Here is a 19421-nt window from a genome sequence, read left to right as displayed (position 1 = left end):
AGGAAGGAAGGAAGGAAGGAAGGAAGGAAGGAAGGAAGGAAGGAAGGAAGGAAGGAAGGAAGGAAGGATCCAGCTCAATTTTCTATTTCTGTCTGAATCTAATAAGTTCTTGGGCATTTCCTCGAGCAATCAAAAGATTTTCAAATGTAAAGTGCTGCATAAAAAGAAATTAGTAATAAAAATGTCTACATTTACTAAGGGAGCAACATAATCCATATCATGGTGTCTAGCCAAATTCCTACCAAGTGAGAAAACTATATAGGGAGTCCCATTATGTTTGAAATGGTGAGATATTTTGGTTTAGAAAAATAATAAAACCTCACAAATTCAGACTATTATGGGAGAGAAAGATCCCATTCTGAACTGGGGGAGGAGAGACTCTCTGATAATAGCATACAGCTGACCCACTTAAATAAATATTGATGTTGGGAGAAAATACCTGTCCATTTCTATCAGCAATCTACATTACATTTTTTTTCCTACATGTGCTTTTAAAAAAAAAAAAAGATTTTATTGGGGAATTGGGGAAGGGAACAGTGCTGAGGAATTGGGGAAGGGGGAACACTGTGTTTTTCCAGGACCTATCAGCTCCAAGTCAAGTTGTTGTCCTTCAATCTTAGCTGTGGAGGGTGCAAACTCAGCTCCAAGTCCAGTCGCCGCTTTCAATCTAGTTGAGGGGGGCGCAGCCCAACACCTCATGCAGGAGCCGAACGGGCAACCCTGTTGTTAAGAGCACACGCTCTAACCAACTGAACCATCTGGACACCAGTTGCCTCTCTGTGGCAGCTTAGCTCTGGCATAGCCCACTGGCCCATGTGGGAATTGAACCAGCAACACTGTTGCTTAGCGCTCGCTCTCTAACCAACTGGCTGGCCCTACATATGCTTCTTATATCTGGGTGGACATATATTTATTTCCTGAACTAACTCTTAGTGAGCACCTACAGAGGTAGGAGCTAGACTACAAAGATAACTAGAGTTTAGTCCCTGCCCTCTATGAACTTTCATCCTCCTTAGGGACACCAATAAATCAGCATTCCATTATAACACATACTCTGGATGCTGTGATACAGGCTGTGCTAGAAGTATGAAGGTTCCAGAAGCAGAAAGAAGAATATCTCCACCCACTTGGTGGGATCCAGAAAGACTCCTTAAAATAAGTGCCACCTCATTTGAGATCTAAAGAATGAGTGGGACTTAGACAAAGAGTTGTATTCAGAACACATAAAATATAACTACAAATAAATCAGTAAGGACAAGATAAACAACCCATTGGAAAAATGGACAGGGAACTTAAACAGGCAGTTCACAAAACAGAAAATCCAAATGGTCAATAGACATATGAAACTGTGCTCAACCTCATTAATAATCAGGAAAATGCCTGTGAAAGCCACAGTGAGTCACCACTACAAATCATCCAAAATGGCTAAAATTTAAAAAGTCTGCTAATACCAGGTGCTGACAAATTAGTACAATCATGTTGAAAAACTGCTTTGGCATTATCTAATGAGTTGAAAAACTATCCAGCAGAAATGTGAGCACACTGCACCAGGAGGCCCATGCAAGAATGTTCAGACAAGTGTTGGTCGTAACCCCAAAGTGTGAACAACTCTGAAATCTCAGAACAAGAGACTGGAAAAATAAACTGTGGTCTACTCACCCAGTGGGACACTGTCCTGCAGAAGTCAGCAGGCTCTATACAAGTCCAGATAGTAAGTGTCTTAGGCTTTTTGAGCCACGTGGTCTCTGTCACAACTACTCAGCGCAGCCACTGTGCTACCGACACACTGTATGTAATGGAACAGGCTGTGGGCGGTACAACCAACGACACAAGACACACAGGTGAACTTCACAAGCATAATGGTGAGCGAAAGAAGACAGAAGTACATACTCTATGATTCCATTGATAGAAAGCTGGCAAAACTGAGCTACAGTGTTTGGGGCTGCGTTCTCGGGTAGTAAACTAAAAAGAAGAGCAGAGAAGTGATGACCGTAAAAGTCAAAGTAGTACTGAGGGGGAGAGGCGTTGTCATTGGAAAGGGTGAAATGGAGGCTGATGGAGTGCCTGCCGTTTTCTGATTTTTCAGTGGATGGTGGTTAGCCAAGTGTTGGCAGTTTTAAGTATTTTGTGCAATATTTTTGTGTATTATGCTTCTACCCCCCATCCCAATTTTTGAAAAGGTTAAAAAAAAAGACTGAGTAAGAAGTGGGGAGTATGGCAAATAAGGCTGAAACACAAAACGTACAGACTGGGAAATGAAAGTGTTATGGTGAGTCTGAGAACTCCAAATGAGACAGAATGGGGGTGGGGTGTTGGCACATAAAGGAGGTAGCACGGAACCCTAAGGCAGCAGGGGTTCCAAAATGGTCATAATTTGGCCTTTCATGTTCTGCCTGTAATAATGAACTGTGTAGTTCAATAGAGTTCTAGTGTATTTAAAAACTCCAGCAATACTACTTCCATTAAATATATTAATTGAATGACTACACAGATGTCGACTTTCATTGAAAACATAAAAGATTCCCCATTTCGATGTTGTTTATATAGTTTATATTTCTAAGTAATTTAATACATTTTGATGAATAGAGTAAACCAGATACACCTTTTAATATCCATACCATAATTGCTTAACGCTTTATTGTAGTCCAAAAGCTTTAGCCCAGCTCATGCCTGAATTTTCACACACTCTGAATTAACATAATCCAAACCAATGACGTTTTACTTTCCTGTAGGTACTAGAGTGTACTGGCTCTGGAGTCATTCTGCCCAATTCAATCACAGCCTTACTTATCACTTACTTACTAGCAATTTGGGCAATTTACCAAATCTCTGTCTTCCTGAGTTTCCTCATCTGAGAATAAATGATAGCATCCACTTTATGCAGTGTTGTAAGGATTAAGATTAGACAGGCACAGGGCCGTCTGAGTGGCACGTTGGTTAAGAGCTGCCTTGGGACGCCAGAGGGCCAGGTTCAGATCCCACATATGAGGGCCAGTAACACTGCCCTCTACAGCTAAGATGCTGAACAACAGCTCAACCTGGAGCTGGGCTGCCATGAGTCGCCGGCGACGGTGTGGGCTGCAGCCCCTGCTGCAGTGGGTCGCCATGGGCTACTGTGTGTAGCCAGCAGCCAGCATGAGTGGCCAGCAGCCGCAGTGAATGGCCGTCCAGAAGCCGGCAACTGATCTGCCTCGTCCGGGAAGAGCGCAATGATAATACCAACATAGGCCAGTGAAGCAACGTCCTCCACAACTAGACTGAAGAACAAAAGGACAGCAACTTGTCTGTTTCCCTTCCCCCAATTCCCCAGCACTGTTCCCATCCTCCAATTCCCCAATAAAAAAAAAATCTTTAAAAAAAAGAGAAAGATTAGACAGGCACAGCCATAGTTGTTGCATTGAAGAGTCAGCAGTAAGCCTTTGAAAATTGGGGGGAAAAAAGATTAGATTTGTAAAGTACTTCACACAGTGTCTGGCACAAGATAAGCACTTGATATATGTCAGTTATTATTTTTTACTATAATTGCTAGATATAGTATGGAGATTGACAGTCTGTTCCCTTTAGAAAATATGGTAAAATTACTTGCCAAGGTTTGCACATGGTATTTTTATCTGAGGAAACCATGTTTCATAAATAGTTCAAAAAATACATACCAATCTTCAGAAGTAAATTGGTGGAAAGATCGTATCTATGTCTTGGACTATTTTCATAGAGTTACATCATCAGAGCAAAGCTTTTGGCATTGGACAAGTTCTTAGCTTAATACTGGAATGTGACTGTTTTTAAATTTGGTCTTTGTCTCTGAAAACTTGAAGCAAAGGAGCATTAAAAAGTCTACTGATTATTTTATTTTAGAAACTATAAAGTTAAATGATAGATTGTTGCTTAGCCATCAGCATATTTTAATTTTAATCATAAAAATCCACTTTGCATATGTATAGTTTTCAAAGCAACTGCAAAATGCTTTATTTCATTTCTTCATGATAGCCTCGTAAGGTCTAATAAAGCTTTTACAAATCATGTAGCATCAATTTAACAGTAACCCACCACACCCATTAATGCCGTCAACAACACCATTTGTTCCTTCTCCCAAAGAATTAAGAAAGAACTGATGGTGGTTGGGGAGCTAAGAGCAAGATGGTTTGCAGCTGCTGCTAACCGCCTGTTCTGTTCAACTTCCAGCCAAAACAACCACCACCTCCCCCTTAATTTCCTGTGTTTAAAAAGCAATTGAACCTCTGATATTACATTCCCAGTGTAAGGACATCAAATCAAAGGCTTGGCCTCAAACACTAAGCCTATCATGGAGACATAATCACTGGTGAGCACTGATGAAAATTCCGAACTCTGTGTGCACAGCTCTCCCCTTCCTCACATCTCTAAGCCGAATCAGCCTTCCCACCTCATTCTAGCACAGCTGAAGGCATTAAGAATCAAGGGAATTACATGGAAGAAAGTTCTCCATAAAATTCCCAATTTATTTTTCCTCTTCTTGCTCCTGGGCTTACCTTTCTTGACTGAGGCTGGCATGTTTACAGCAAGTCCCGACTCAGGATAAGAATCACAATTTGTTAATGGAGTGAACCACAGCCCTCCCATCCTCACTAATGAGGAAGACTTGGATTCCTTTTTCTGTGTCCTAAGATGCTGAACGCTGTCTAAGATGGCCAGATCTAGACATGGGAAGGCTCTGGTCTGCAGAATCCCTGGAGTGACCCAGAGCTGAAGTCACAAACCAACGAGACATGGGCCATATTCAGTCATCAGACAGGTCTCACTTGGTGTGTACAGTGTTAAGATATTTGAATTAACTGTCAGTTTTAAAAATTGAAAGAAAGGAAGTGGAAGAGGGTAAACAGGATCAAAAACATGGTGACAAAAGGAGACTTGACTCTGGGTGGTGAACACAATGAATGCAGTTGTATAGATGATGTATTATACTCGTAGAATTATACACTTGAAGCATATAATCTTATTAACCAATGTCACCCCAATAAATTTGATAAATTTTTTTTAATTGAAAGATATTACATAAGAATCTGGATTTGGAGGGTTTCTTTAGAATTCTAAGATCCAATAACCCTGGGCCCACCTGCCCATGAGGCAGCACTGGGCCAGGGCTGCTGCACTCTGAAAGAGCCTTGTCTAGCACCGCTCCTTTCTTTGGTTTCTCAACCTGGTACCTTTGAGCGTTTGAGTCTGTGTAGATCAGTGTGAGTTAGGAACCCGCAATTTGGAGTGGGAGCCAGGGACTCCTGATTTAGGCTGTGAGTTAGGGGCCTGCGATCCAGAGCATGAGTCCGGAACCTTGATCCAGAGTGTCAGTTAGGGATTTTGATTTGGAGTTCTATAAGTTGGGAGCCAAGCCATGGTTTTGGAATAAATCCAAAACTCTACAATAATCTTCTTCCTGGAGATGTTTTAAACTAGCTATGACTTATCTCTGAGGACAACAATATTTGAAACCATCTCACCAACAGACAGGCACATCTCTGATGTTCCAGTGTTTACGTTGTGCCAGGCATTGGGCTCATGTTTCACAGTTACTATCAAAGCAATTCTATGACGTTAATACAATGATTTGTCCACATCTCAGAAAAGTAAAGGACTTATTTCAGGTCACACGCCTAGCAAATGGCATAACCAGGATTTGCACCCAGGGGATTTGCTTGTAGGGCCTGATGCTTTTAGTGAGAATAATGCATTGCCTCCCTTAGATAAGGGAAGACCTTAGCTAACAAAGCAACCAATGGTTGTATAGCACTCACTACGTGCCAGATACTTTCTAGGAACAAATATTCATTTGTTTAACCCTCCTAAGGTAGATTCCATTATTATCCTCACTTCACAGATAAGGAAACTGAGGCATGTGCCTGCAAAGGTACCTTTCCAGGTTAGTCAGTGGCAGATCCAGGATTTGAAGCCAGGCAGTCTGGTCCTTAGAGTCTATTCTCGAAAACCCTGCTCCATGAGCACCCTGGAGAATATTTACATATTAATTGAATATGTAAATGTTACATCCAATTTTTCATTTAGTTGGTCTTTTAATAAGTATTTCTTAAGCACCTATCATAATCATAATGTCTGTCCTGAGTTCTAACTATTTATCAAAAGACACAGACCTCCAGATAAGAGAATATGCACACTTGAGACAGCTGAATAATTAACATAAAGCATGGGCCCAAAACAAACATGATCATTACACAGACTTATGTTAAGATATGTTTATTAGTGCTGTGTACAATTTTTTTTTCTCCCTTTGTAGCTTTTCTGGCTTTCTCAGTTTGTACTTCTCCTGAAACGTGTGTGCGTGTGTGTGTGTGCATGTGTGTGTGTGTGTATGTTTCACACATTAACATTTCTTTTGCATTGAGTCTCAAGAAATAACCTTACTTTACTGAGAGTGCAGGAAGAGGTGGATTAAACCATCACAGCTGGATTTATTCCACAAAATTTCTCTGACATCACCAGAGAGTGAGGTGTTCCTTAGAAATACATTCTGTACCTGAGCAGGGACCTCTTTAAGCACCAGTGTGATTCTGTTATAGCTGTTTCCTTGGTGGTTGTTTTTAACGCATTACATACCTCCACCTTTGAAAACCATGTTCTAACCAATACAGTGGAGAGAATGACTTTCATTATCATTATCAGTTTGGGCCAATGAAGTGTGGAAAGCCCTTTCAGTGACCCCAGACTGTAAAGATTTTATGGTTCTTTTATCTAGTTTATAATTCATCTAGTTTCCTCTAATGTCATCCTCCCCTTTGCTGTTACCATTGTGTCCCAGCTGCTTCGAACCCAGTGCGTCTGCAAACCTCTACCCAATGACTTGGCATTGGACATGAGATGCTTTTAAGTTGTACACACACAGAGAGAGTTAAATAACATTGAATCACTTAGAAAACTGTGCGCTATTCATTTCTTTTTAAGCCTTCCAATCAGTTTAAAGTTAATATGTCTTTAACACCTAATGACTAATTTTTCTTTTCAATAAAGAGCAGAGTGGTGGGTTAGAGTCTTTGGCAGATAACAGTATCTAGATAGAATCTAATAAGTGTTTTCTTTCATTGTATTTATTTGTATGGTAGTTGATTATGTTTTTATGGTTATGTGATAGATATAAATTTTTTTGGAAATAAATTTCAGTTTATTACCAATGTACCAGTTAAACTATGGCTTACTATTTTCTTATCACTTAATAATTTTATTTTTACTAATCACTTAGTAATTTTATTTTAACCATTATAACTGTCTTAACCCTTTTTAAGTGTAAAGTTCAGTGGAATTAAGTACATACACATTGTTGTGCAACCACCACTACCATCCATCTCCAGGTAACATATAACCTTTAATGATGAAGGTGGTATTATGGAACTAAAATAGTCAAATACGGTTGACTCTTGAACAACACAGGGGGTGAAAAAAATCCACACATAAGTGGGCCCACACAGTTCATACCTGTGTTGTTCAAGGGTCACCTGTAATGTTAGTAATTGCCGAGCATCTGGTGAAAATAAAGAATAATTGAAATATTTTCAAATATTCCATGTTTAATAACAACGTTAGTGCCCCTTTGAACTCATGAAATGCCTTTATGTGTGGGCTGCTGCACTACCCTACCCTCTGGGATGGTGACAAGATCACAGAAAGCAGGCAGAACACGGGGCTGCCTTCATTGCTCTGACCTCTGACCCAGGGCTCCGGGCGAGGGGACCTTTCCCAACCCTGAGCTCTTGATTTCTGGGGTTTCCTTTTAAGCAATGGTGCCAGAGTGAATGAGACTGAAACCGAATGAGACAGTATAGGACTTAACAGTGGCTCCAGACACGTCAGTGAGAGAAACAAGGCCGGCAGGATCCAGAAGCTCTCCCGAACCATCAAGTTCATTCTTTGTCGGTGGTACAGTCCTCCTCCGAATTTCTCTACCAGTGGAGCTCATCACACCCGAGACAGTTCCACCTCTCATTACTTTTTACCTCATTTGCAATGTGGGTTTTCTCGTTGTCATATCGTTAACTTATAGAACATTAAGTGGGCCTGAAGCTGGAGCCTCCCAAAGTGAATATGACCTTTAGCGCCACCTGGCTGGATTCTCACTAGGCTCTTGACCACCCTCACTCTTATGAGCAAAAGAATAACAATTCTACGACACTGCCTGTGTGTTCTTTCCCTTGTGTCTCTCTCCTACAAGGCCTAGATAACCTGTACAACTGCTCCTGAATTTACTAACCTATTTTTTATTTCTGCTAGCTAACCTTGATGGCTTTCCTTCCTTTCTGCAGTAATGTTACCTCTTAGTTCCCCTTAATAATAGGTTTTCCAACTTAACATAATGACCTAGGAAAATGCTAGGCATAGAAAGAGAAATAAGGTAAGTTCCTTGTTTTTAAGGAATTCTCAGTCTAACAGCAGAGACAAGCATATAAACAAGTAGCTATCAGACACTCTGGTACAGGAAGTAGTAGAATGCACGGCACAGAGAACGGAGCGATGAACTCAGGCTTGGGGAGCGGGCAGGCAATGAGGCCTGGGAGCGTGAAAGAGCGTGCCGGGCTCAGGAACGCCGAAGCCAGACACACGAGACCAAGGACGACACAAGTGGAGGCTGAGGAAGTCGGCAGAGGCCAGATTAGGAGAGTCTGTTGTATCATGCGAAAGCATTGCCACTTTCTGCAATAAGCAATGAGATCCATTAAAAGGCTGCAATTTTTAAAAACCTTTGTACGATTAGTATATAGTTCTGAAGATAAGTTTAGGTTGTGTTTCATTCCTTAGTCTTAACAATTTACTCTGTTTTATAGTTTTCTAGTGCCTTTGTTTGGAAATCAGTGTTGATAGTGAAAATATTGAAAAATAGTAAAAGCAAATGACTCACAGGGTGATTGCCACATACCAGGCAGACCTGGGCCATTTTACAATGAAACCCGGCTGTTTCTTCAAAGTCCAGGATCATTCTGGTTTTATTCCTATCATAATGACAAAGAACATATATTGTAAATAGATTAGTTTAAATCCAAAAGAGGATGAAAATTTGAGGAAATGGGTTCACCCTGGTTTACATAACTTTTCTATTGAGTGATATATTTTCACCTGAGAAGTTGGCATGAATACCCACTGATGGTGGATTTCTTCTCCATCACCATCGCATGGATATTAATGCAAGAGGAGGTGGGATTTCCTCGGACCCTTCTTCCTCATCTGCTTCTTAACCTCCTTCCTGTGTTCAGGCAATTAGCAGCAGTGCTGTGCTGGACGCCACAGACCACGCTGACAGAGCCCAACAGCCAGCACTGCCCAGGCCTGGAATTCATTTCACGTTTTGTTACTCAAGAGATACTCAATTTGCAGGTCTATTTCTAGATACTAACTCTTTATTTTTTTCCAGAAAATCAGAAATATTGTTACAGAAGATAAAGTTGTTTCTTTAATACTACTGGAACATTAAGAACATTTTCCCAAGTAACACACCCTTTTCCTTTTACTGAAAACTGTACAGATTGTACTAGTCTATAGTTTCTACAGATTTATCCTGCTGCAAAGGGATGGTTGAGTTGCATATCAACTTTGCATTTAAATTTCTTCTATACTTAGAATTCTTACTTATTAAAAAGAACTTCTGGATACCTTTACTTTTTCATTCCCTTTACTCAAGCATTTTTATAAGTGCCATAAAGAATCATATTTTTAGTTTCCCAGATAAACTCAAAACACGGCGCTTTTGAAATGTAATTGGAAATAACAATTCTTGCTTAACAAATACCATTTCTCCTATTTTTAATTCTTAGACTTGTATGAATTTTATTAAGAAATTATGCATCTCATCTTGTTCAGAATCATCAAAATAATTGGCTCTTAATTTAATATTGTTTCTCTTATGTATGTCATCAATATCTATTACTGGAAATATAGTTAAATGAAACCCTAAAAAATGAAGAATTAATTGAAAAAAACACATAAGGCATTGTGTTTTTACTTTAAAATATATTGGTAATACTGTATATCTACCAACTCATGAGGTTACTGTTGCTTTTTTCTGAAATTAATTTAGAAAATGTATAATATACATTAGTGTAACTTTATTTGGGATTAAATCATATGGATATCTTTCCTATTCATTAGTATATCACACAGAAATAATGTATAATTCAATTTCATGAACGTCCAAATTTCTCTTTGCATTTGTTATTTCAGCTTCGCCAAACCCAGAAGTCATCAAGATAAATTCAATTCCAGATATAGTAACAAAAGTGGAAGACTACTATCTTAAAGGATACATTGTTGGGGCTATTCATCCTGTTATACAACCTGTACGGCAGCGAAAACACCTACCTGCAAGTTACCTATACAGGGTGGTGTTATCACGCTTGAAATTAAGGTAAGCCTGCTGTTCAAGAAAACAGTCATACTAAGAAGCTATTGAGAGTGACAGTTTTCTTTGGCTAAAAGAACAGAAAGTTTGAACAGAGTGATAGAGATAAAGGATAATCAGGTGTTTTGGTTTAAGGCACATTTTCCAGTGGTTGAAATTGAGAGAAGGAAACTTACATTTCCTTCCTTAAAACTCCTCACTGATTTTAGCCCCTTGCAGACAAACAGGTCCTAGGTGAGGATGTCAGTGAACAAGCGAAAGGAAATCAGACTGAAGAAAGAAGCACCTGGAAGGTCTTGTAGAAACTTCAGCAGATGAGGGAGCAGCAGTTAGCTGCAAGTCCTATCACTGGGCTAAAAGCTGACTAGACCATTGAAGTCCACTCTTGTTGAATGTTTTTTTGAACTGTCTCCTATATTGTTTTATTGCTGGTGGCAACAGAAACTTAGCTATACCTTCTATCCATTTACAGCAGAAAGGCCTACATGCCAAGTTCTCACAAAGTGGATAAACCTCTTATCAACTTTTTCCAAAAAATAGGGTGTAGAATCCATCCATGTTAGTTTAGTTTTAAATAAACTTTTTATAATAGCTATTTTCCCAAATAATACTGCAACCATTTTCACCAGCCAAGCTTGTAAGTTTGATACTTTTGAAAATACCGTTGCTCCTTCCTATGAAGAATTAAAATAACCAGACCAATGTCTTTGATCAACACATCACATTTTTTATACAACTCTTCAACTATATCAAAACTGTCTCAAAGACCAGAGTAAAACTTGTATTTTCTCTTTATAGTAGTGGACTAATAACCAGTCACTTTAGCTATGAAAGAGCTATGCAGAAAAGGAAAAATGAAATAAGAAGAAAAGGGAGAAAACAGGGAAATTGGAGGGGAAAAAAAGGTTTTTTAAAAATTCCAGGTTGCTTTTAAGGGACACTGTCTGCCACGGAGGAACTGCCTACTTATCCATGTCTGACCTCTCATAGCGTAGACTTCACCATGCTGTGCAGACTCATCACATATTTACTAGTTCAAGCACTACTAAATAAACATGCCATTTTCTCACACAGTAGTAATACATACTTTATAAACCATGTATACATTATCTTTTTCTCTTTTAGCATTACTTCAGATAGACTTAGTAGTGCCCTGATAAGGCTAAGAATAAGTCAGAGGTAGAGGCCAGAAAGGAAGAAAAAGAAAAAATACAGAACAATATTTATCTGTATTTAAATAGGATTTTTACTTGTGTTTTTATACAATACTGAGGTATAACCATGATCTAAAATCATTTCTCATAATTTTTATTAAAGCAACAGACATGAAGTTTTTCTTCCATATTAAATTAGAAATTAAATTAATAGAGGTTTAAATTAAGGCAATTTAAATTCATAAAACTTACTATGTTTTTCTGGTATTTTTATATAAGAAGACAACCATTAGACTGGAAATAACAAAACAAAAACAAACAAATAAACAAAAAAGATTGCTTTGACCTTATTTATGAGTGGCTCACTTATTTTCACATGAGCATACTAGCTTACAATCAGCCTCTGGCTTCCAACCATGAACATATTCTCTGTTACAGCCCGAAGAATTCAGCAGCACCCAGTGGACAAAGACGCCCAAGGCTTGTGATTGAGGAATGTCCTCTAACTTATGAGACACAAACAAATGATGTAGCAAAAGAACTGATAGAAAAGGTACTAAATGTATATATTTTTTCATGGGATATTGAGAACTATTTATTTCTTCTTTATCAATTTCCTTTCTTGTTTAAAAAAAAAAACAAGGAAATAATAGGTGACTTATTCTACCAGAAATTAAAACATATTGAAGTACATGTACCAATTTGTACAGAGTTAAAAACAGAAATACAGGCCAATGAAACAAAATTGAAATGCCAGAAATAAATGTATACACACACAAGAAGTTTCATAACAAACCTGATGACATAAAATGGGGAAACAACCATTACTTAGTAAGTGCTGCTGGGAAAGTGGGCAATTGTTCTGTAGGAAATATATTCCATACATTTCAACTGAGACACAGAGATAATTTTTTTAAGTATAAAAACTCTAGGGCCGGCCGAGTGACTCAGTTGGTTAAGAGTGCGAGCTCTGAGCAACAGGGTCACCAGTTCGATTCCCACATGGGCTAGTGAGCTGCGCCCGAGCTGAGCTGCCACTGAGCTGCCAATGGGTGGCCAGATGGCTCAGCTGGTAAGAGCATGTGCTCCTAACAACAAGGTTGCCGGTTCAACTCCTGCATGGGATGGTGGGCTACGCCCATCGCAACTAAGATTGAACACAGCACCTTGAGCTAAGTGGCCGCAAGCTGCCGTCGGGAGGCCAGATGGTGACTGGACTTGGAGCGGAGCTAGCTGCGTCCTCCACAACTAAGATTGAAGGACAACTTAGCTGTTCCCCTTCCCCAATTCCCCAATAAAATCTTAAAAAAAAAACTCTGAAAAAAATGAAAGAGTAGGCATATTCAATTATAAATAGATTGAGAAGTTTGAGTTTAGTATATAAGTATAATTATATTTATATTTAATTATATTTATATATAATTATATATAAGTATAATTATATTTATTTTTAATTATAGTTATATATAATTATAATTATATTTAGTACATAAGTATAATGTATATTTTCCTATACATTAGGAAATCTAAGCTAAAAAAAAAAAACCAGGGAAATCTGCAACAAATGTGTCCTATGGGAGCTTGGTTTTCAGAATATATAGGAAATGAATACAAATGCATCAAAGTGATGTTCAGTCTTTAATAGACAGACAGAATCTATATACAGTGAATACAAAAGGAAACACAAATAATAAAGAGACATTTGGTAGACCATTCAACCTGATAGTTTTTAATGTAAATAAAAACTGAGAATTAATACTTTACCAGTATTAACTGAGAAATTAAATTGAAAGCATTAAATCCTGTGTTAGAAGAGCTTTAAGAAAATACTCATATATTGCAACTGACATTGTAACAAATTAGTACAGTGTTCCTGAGTATCAATTTGGTGATAAAAATCATCCCGTTTTATTTTGTGACCCAGTAATTTCCTCTTTAGGAATCTATTCCAAGAAATTAATTGAGAAGGGAAAAAGTCATTTTCATACAAAGATATTTTAATCAACAGTGAATAAAGGGTCAAATTCTCAATAATTAGAAAACTTAGAAGGAGGCAGTGATATAGCAATACAATAGAATAATGGAATTTTTATGGGCATTAAATATGACAACTATATTGACTGTCAGAATAAAAAAGTCTATAGAGTATAATCTAACTGAAACTTAAATGAAAAGCTGAACACTATATATGTATTGATTAAAATCAAGAAAACTTACATTTGTAAGTATTCTAAACTGATGGGATTTTATGGTGAAAGTTTTCTTTTTAGTTACATTGACATATTTGTAAGGTTTTAGCTTTTATTTAAATGAGTACAACCAAAAACCTAAGACATTTCATTTTAAAATAAGAAACTGTGATGCGACAACATGGATGGACCTAGAGGGTATTTTGCTGAGTGAAATAAGTCAGAGAAAGACAAATACCATATGATTCCACTTATAGGTGGAATTTAAAGAACAAAATAGATGAATAAACAAAACAGAAACAGACTCATAGCTACACAGAACAAACTGATGGTTGCCAGATGGGAAGGGTGTTGGGGGGTTCAGTGAAAATAGTGAAGGGATAGGAAGTACAAATTGTTAGTTACAAAATAGTCATTGGGATGTAAAGTAATGCATAGGGAATATAGTTAATAATAAGGTAATAACTATGTATAGTGCCAGGTGGGTACTAGACTAATCAGGGGATCACTTCGTAAATTATATAAATATCTAACCACTACGCTGTTCATCTGAAACTAATATAAAATAATATTGAATGTCAACTGTAATTGAAAAATAAAAACAATAAAAATAGAGAAACTGTGAAACTTGTTCACTGTTTCTGTTGTTGTTCCCGAGCTGTAAATGACCATGTGTGTAAGATTCACTGTGGTTTGAGCATAGCCAGTTATAGCTGCTAATGATATTTCCCATTTAGGTATAAAATCTCCATTCAATAGGGTTTTCCAGAAACAGTCTTTGAGACTAGATTTTTATAAACAAGGTACGCATACTATTTACTACTGCTATTTTAGGAAATTTCCATTTTTTTTCTGGGAATAAATCCACTTCAGAAAATTTCTTTGAAAACAAAAATGTAACTACCAATTTAGTCTTAACAGATCCCCATCAGAGCTCTTGTTTTGCATTTGACTTCCTGGACACAGTTAAAGATCTATTTAAACAGGAAAGTACTGTTATTTCAGCAATTAGAGTAATGGGGCTATTTCATGAAGAGAAAAGCTTCAGGAAACATAGCACATGAAACATTTGAACATTGCCCCACGTATGAACGAGAGTAATAGACGAATGCCAAATGTTATTTTTGAACAGCTGCCTCATATAAAGAATTGATTGTTGAACAGTTCGTTTTTAAGTTGTTTTAATATTATATCAATGTTTGCTCTATTTTTTTAATTAGATTTACAAGTGGTTTTTTCCCAAGATCTTTAAATAATAACATTAAAAAATATCAACCTTCCAACTTAAAAGTGGGAAAGACTAATTAATATACCCTATTTATAGTTACCAGACTTTTCCAGATAAAACTTTCTAGGAACAGAAAAAGCCTCTGGCACTTTTTCTCCCAAATCAACTAATAAGACCTAGGGAAAGCACTAGCTATAAACTTGTTCCCATTGCAGAATGCCATGCGTCCTTACCACCTCCTTCTCCTCTCCTAGGACACCTGACATAAAGGACAATTTGTGATTATTTTTAAGGCTTCGTGCTTTGTTACAATTTCAATATATTAATTTAATAGGAGTAAATGCCATTGTGTCAGTATAGTCCTTTTTCCCAGCACACACCCACACATTCTGTCCCTCTCAGAATTCTCCTCATCAGCGGAAGCTAATGCAGTCGCCCCCTTGCTTGGACATTGTTCTCTGGTTTTGCTCCGGCTCTTCCTGGACTTTCTCGTTCCATTTCATTTCTGACGATAAACGTTGACATTTGCAACCTCCCTCATAACTAATTCTTCCCCTCCCGATGTTAAAATTAAACATTTACCTCAAAAGTTCCAAGCAGTGACCATGTAAAAGATGTTGCCATTTCTTTATTTTAACTTATTTAGCAAGTACTTCCAGGGCACCTATAGGTACAAAACATTACAATACAAAGATGAACAAGACACAGTCCTGCCCTCAAAAGAATTGCCAGTTGAACACAGAGGAAAGACATGGACATAAAATGAGCAAAGAAATGAAGCAAAAGCAGAGAAAATAACTACCCTTAAGGTCTGAAATTATTTCACTGGCATTAAGTCATGTGCTTCTGAATCCTATTCTTTTTTGTTTTTTAATTTTTTAAATTTTATTGGGGAAAAGCCATGATCATTCATTACACATTGCTTTCATGCTACAGTGGCATAGTTGACTCTTTTAAGGAGGGCGCAGCTCACAGTGGCCCATGCAGGGATCAAACATGCAACCTTGAGTTATTAGCACCATGCTCTAACCAACTGAGCTAACTGGTCACCCCTTGAACTCTATTCTTTAACTGATAGGATTGAATCTAATCATGTTCATTAGGAGACAAAAGCATCAAGATATAAGCAGATCAGAAAGCTTCCTAAGAGAGGTAGTATGAATTGGGTTCTTGCATTATAGATACACGTTTGTCAAGAATTCATCTTTTAACATTTTTTTTTACCCAGCTCAAACAAACAATGCTGTATTATTAACTTTTTTTGCTTTTAAATTAATGTCTCTTTTTTATTAATTAAGATTTGTTTGGTAATGTTACTTTCAAGAATTTTTTGGAATAGTTTTTAATTTTACTTCAACTGGAGAGACCATTATTAACAGGTCTGCAAAAATCATAGAGAATCATTAGTTCTTCCCAAATACTAATCTTTCAAAAAAATATGATTCCTGTTTTCATAATTTCTAAAGTGCATTAGTTCCGTTTGAAGAAATCACAGTAATAGTGTGACATAGTCTTAGGAGCAGTGCTATCTTGGTTATCGGTTTATGAATGGGTCTTTAGTTACTGGCCAATTTACTCTTTCTTCTAATGGATTTCCTTAATGAGCCTAAAAGTTAATTGATACAGTATCAATGTAAACGAAGCTTATATTTTGTTCTACCATCTCTTTTTAAACCTCAGATTAATGTAGCTGCTAAAAAAGGAATGAGGTTTGTTGGGTTCATATCACAACATTATCCACCGTTCTGCAATGGAGCCAACCATGATGGAGATACAGAATCACCACTACATGTGAGACACACATCAGATGAAAACTGTAAAAGTTGGAATGAAGGAACATTAAGTGGGCAATCATCTGAAAGTGGAATTGAGGAAGAATTTCATCATGAAAGTGGACAGTGTCAAGTGGAACAAGATGGCAGCCCCAGTTCCTCTAAATCAAAAAAAGGAGAAGGTAATAGACAAGATGAATAGAAATAGAATACATATTAGGTTAAATTTAGCAAAATAAGTATTTTTTAAGAAATATGAGTCAAAGTACATTTCTAACGGTTATAAAACTGAATAAACTAATATAAACTTGTCTTGATTTTTTTAAATTATTATAGCCAGAAATAGGTAGGTAAGACAGTTTTTCAGATGTCCCCGCCATTGTCACACAATGCCATCAACATACTGAATCTTTGTGTTGAAATTTGCTTTCCATCTAGTCATTCGCCAGCTCCCCTGTAAAATGGAGGCTGTGCATGTGTACAAAAAAAAAGTGATTCTATAAAGAAAGCTGTTCTGAATTATGTTTGTACTTATAAACAATGTGTGAGAATTTTAGTTTTGGTCTTTCCCATTTCGTGCATGGTTTTCACCCTTGACATTTATTGGCTTTCTTTGATCATCAATTAGAATATGAAAATGGCACATCATGATGAAACAAATAATGTAACAATAGTGTCTGCATCCTAAAATATCTTTAAACAATAGTCTTATTCTGCGTTGCCAACTAGCGAGTCTTTTGAAGAAACAGAGCATTTTATTCATGTTTTTGGACTGTCCAAAGTTTTCTGATACCCTAGCAGGTATGCTTTAAAAAGCACTATTATAGAAAATCAAAGACTGTGTATACCTTAGGGTTAAGAGCTGTAGAGTAAGACTGCCTCAATTTCTTTATAGAAAAGGGGTTGTTGTAAGAAGTAGATAAGAGATGTCTACAAAGTAAAGCTGCTCACAATGGCGGCACGTGCTTTCTGGGTTGTGGTGAGATCTGCTTAACATCCTGCACATGACAAAGACCCATTCGGCCATGATCATCACAATCTCCTTAAGAAAACCAGGAGCATTTCTCAACTCATCATCTCACCCTCCTCACCACCACCACCCTCCCTGTTCTTCACCAGTTCCCTAGCTAACCACCCCCCTGATTTTCCTGCAGTGTAAAAAATGTAGGGGTGTAAGGGTGAACGAGGGTTGTTGGACCTGTGGTCAGAGAGCTAGTCAGTATCTTCCACCCACGGCTGCCTTTAAACTGCTGGGTCCCATCCTGTCTCTGATTAGATCAGGTGTCTATTTCCAGTACTTGAAGTTCTAAACCCAGTATGCTACCTACTTGATTTAATTATCAATCTTTAGATTCCACTTTCTAAATAGTTTATTTGTAAATCATATACTTCTTAATAACTTTGCTGTGGCAGTAGTTCTTAGAACCACTAAGGGAGGTAGGGGGAACAGATACACAAAGACTTCTCAGAGAATCTGAAGAAATCCATGAGACTTAACCCAGAAAAATGCACATAACAAACAGACCCAAATACTTTTATCTATAATGCAAGTGGTGTTAGACGTCCTAAAACAATCACAGATGTGGGTCCATAGACCCCCAAGTTAAGAATTTGACAACTTACAGTAAAGTAGAAGATATGACCCAGCAATTTCATGTCTAAGTATGTACTCTAGAGTCACTCTCACACATGTGTTTAAAAAGACACAAAGAATATTTGTAAGAACAAAAATTTGGAAATAATGTACATGCCCAACAACAGGAGAATAGTAAACTGGAATACTATGTAAAGTAAATGAATAAGCTCTATAAAGTATTAATTACACTTCAAAAGCATAATGTTGAACAAGAAAATTAATTTATAGATTGATATACATAGTATGATACCATTTTTTAGACGTTTTTAAACTGTAACACATTGTATACAATTTGTAAGTATATAAATATATATTAAAAGAATAAAATCTTGCATAAGAGTGATAAACACCAAATTCATTATAGCAGCAATTTCTGGAGACTAGGATTAAGGAAGACTACTTAGTGAGCCTCAACTATATCCATTTTGCATTTCTTTGAAAAAAGTCTGAAGCAAACATGGCACAATGTTAACATTTGATATAGCTGAGTGGTGGTTAATTTTATTATCCTCTATGCTTGTTTATATGCTTAAAATAGCTCATGATTAATAAAAGATTTTAAGAATCTTTTCAGTGAAATTATAGTTTTCCCCTTTTTTCTTCCTTCTGAATGCCTATCCTCAGATAACAAGTTGTATACAGTCTTCAATGTCTTTGATGATGAATCAACCTCCTGGACCTATCAGGAGGGCGTCCTGTCAGTGAAAGTAACAAGAAAAGGATCTGTCATTAGTACACTTGATGCCGATTGGCTGGAGTTAACTACATTTTATTATAAGCAAGGCTTATCTTTAATTGATTCTTTTGTATGCTGGGAAACATCTAAAGGTAAGTTTTAAATTATGATATACTGATATCTAAAGAACTAGACCTTGTGTCAGAGTTGGTGGAAATGTTTCTGCCTCTCAAGTTCTGTGACTAAAAGAACAGATATTATTCCTAAGGAAATAGATTCTAATCATTAAACAGCTATGTAGCGTCAACTATAAGTGAATATATATATATATATATATATATATATATATATATATATAGTCATGGGATGTGGAGTATAGTGTGGGAGTGGAGTCAAG

General features: G+C 37.2%; 1 protein-coding gene across 2 annotated transcripts in view; it reads left to right on the top strand.

Moving 5' to 3' along the window:
* RFTN2 (raftlin family member 2) overlaps positions 1–19421 on the top strand; it is a 75169-nt gene that overhangs the window by 16789 nt on the left and 38959 nt on the right. For both annotated transcript variants that reach the window (XM_019635636.1, XM_019635637.1), the window contains exons 3-6: positions 10192–10375; positions 11962–12076; positions 16621–16894; positions 18973–19176. In XM_019635636.1, the coding sequence (XP_019491181.1) occupies positions 10192–10375; positions 11962–12076; positions 16621–16894; positions 18973–19176 (777 nt within the window). The remainder of the gene's footprint in view (positions 1–10191; positions 10376–11961; positions 12077–16620; positions 16895–18972; positions 19177–19421) is intronic.

Source organism: Hipposideros armiger, unplaced genomic scaffold (assembly GCF_001890085.2).
Source record: "Hipposideros armiger isolate ML-2016 unplaced genomic scaffold, ASM189008v1 scaffold_23, whole genome shotgun sequence".
Classification (NCBI taxonomy): Eukaryota; Metazoa; Chordata; class Mammalia; order Chiroptera; family Hipposideridae; genus Hipposideros; species Hipposideros armiger.
Note: the sequence above shows the minus strand (reverse complement) of the source record. Positions and strands in the feature narration are given on the sequence as shown.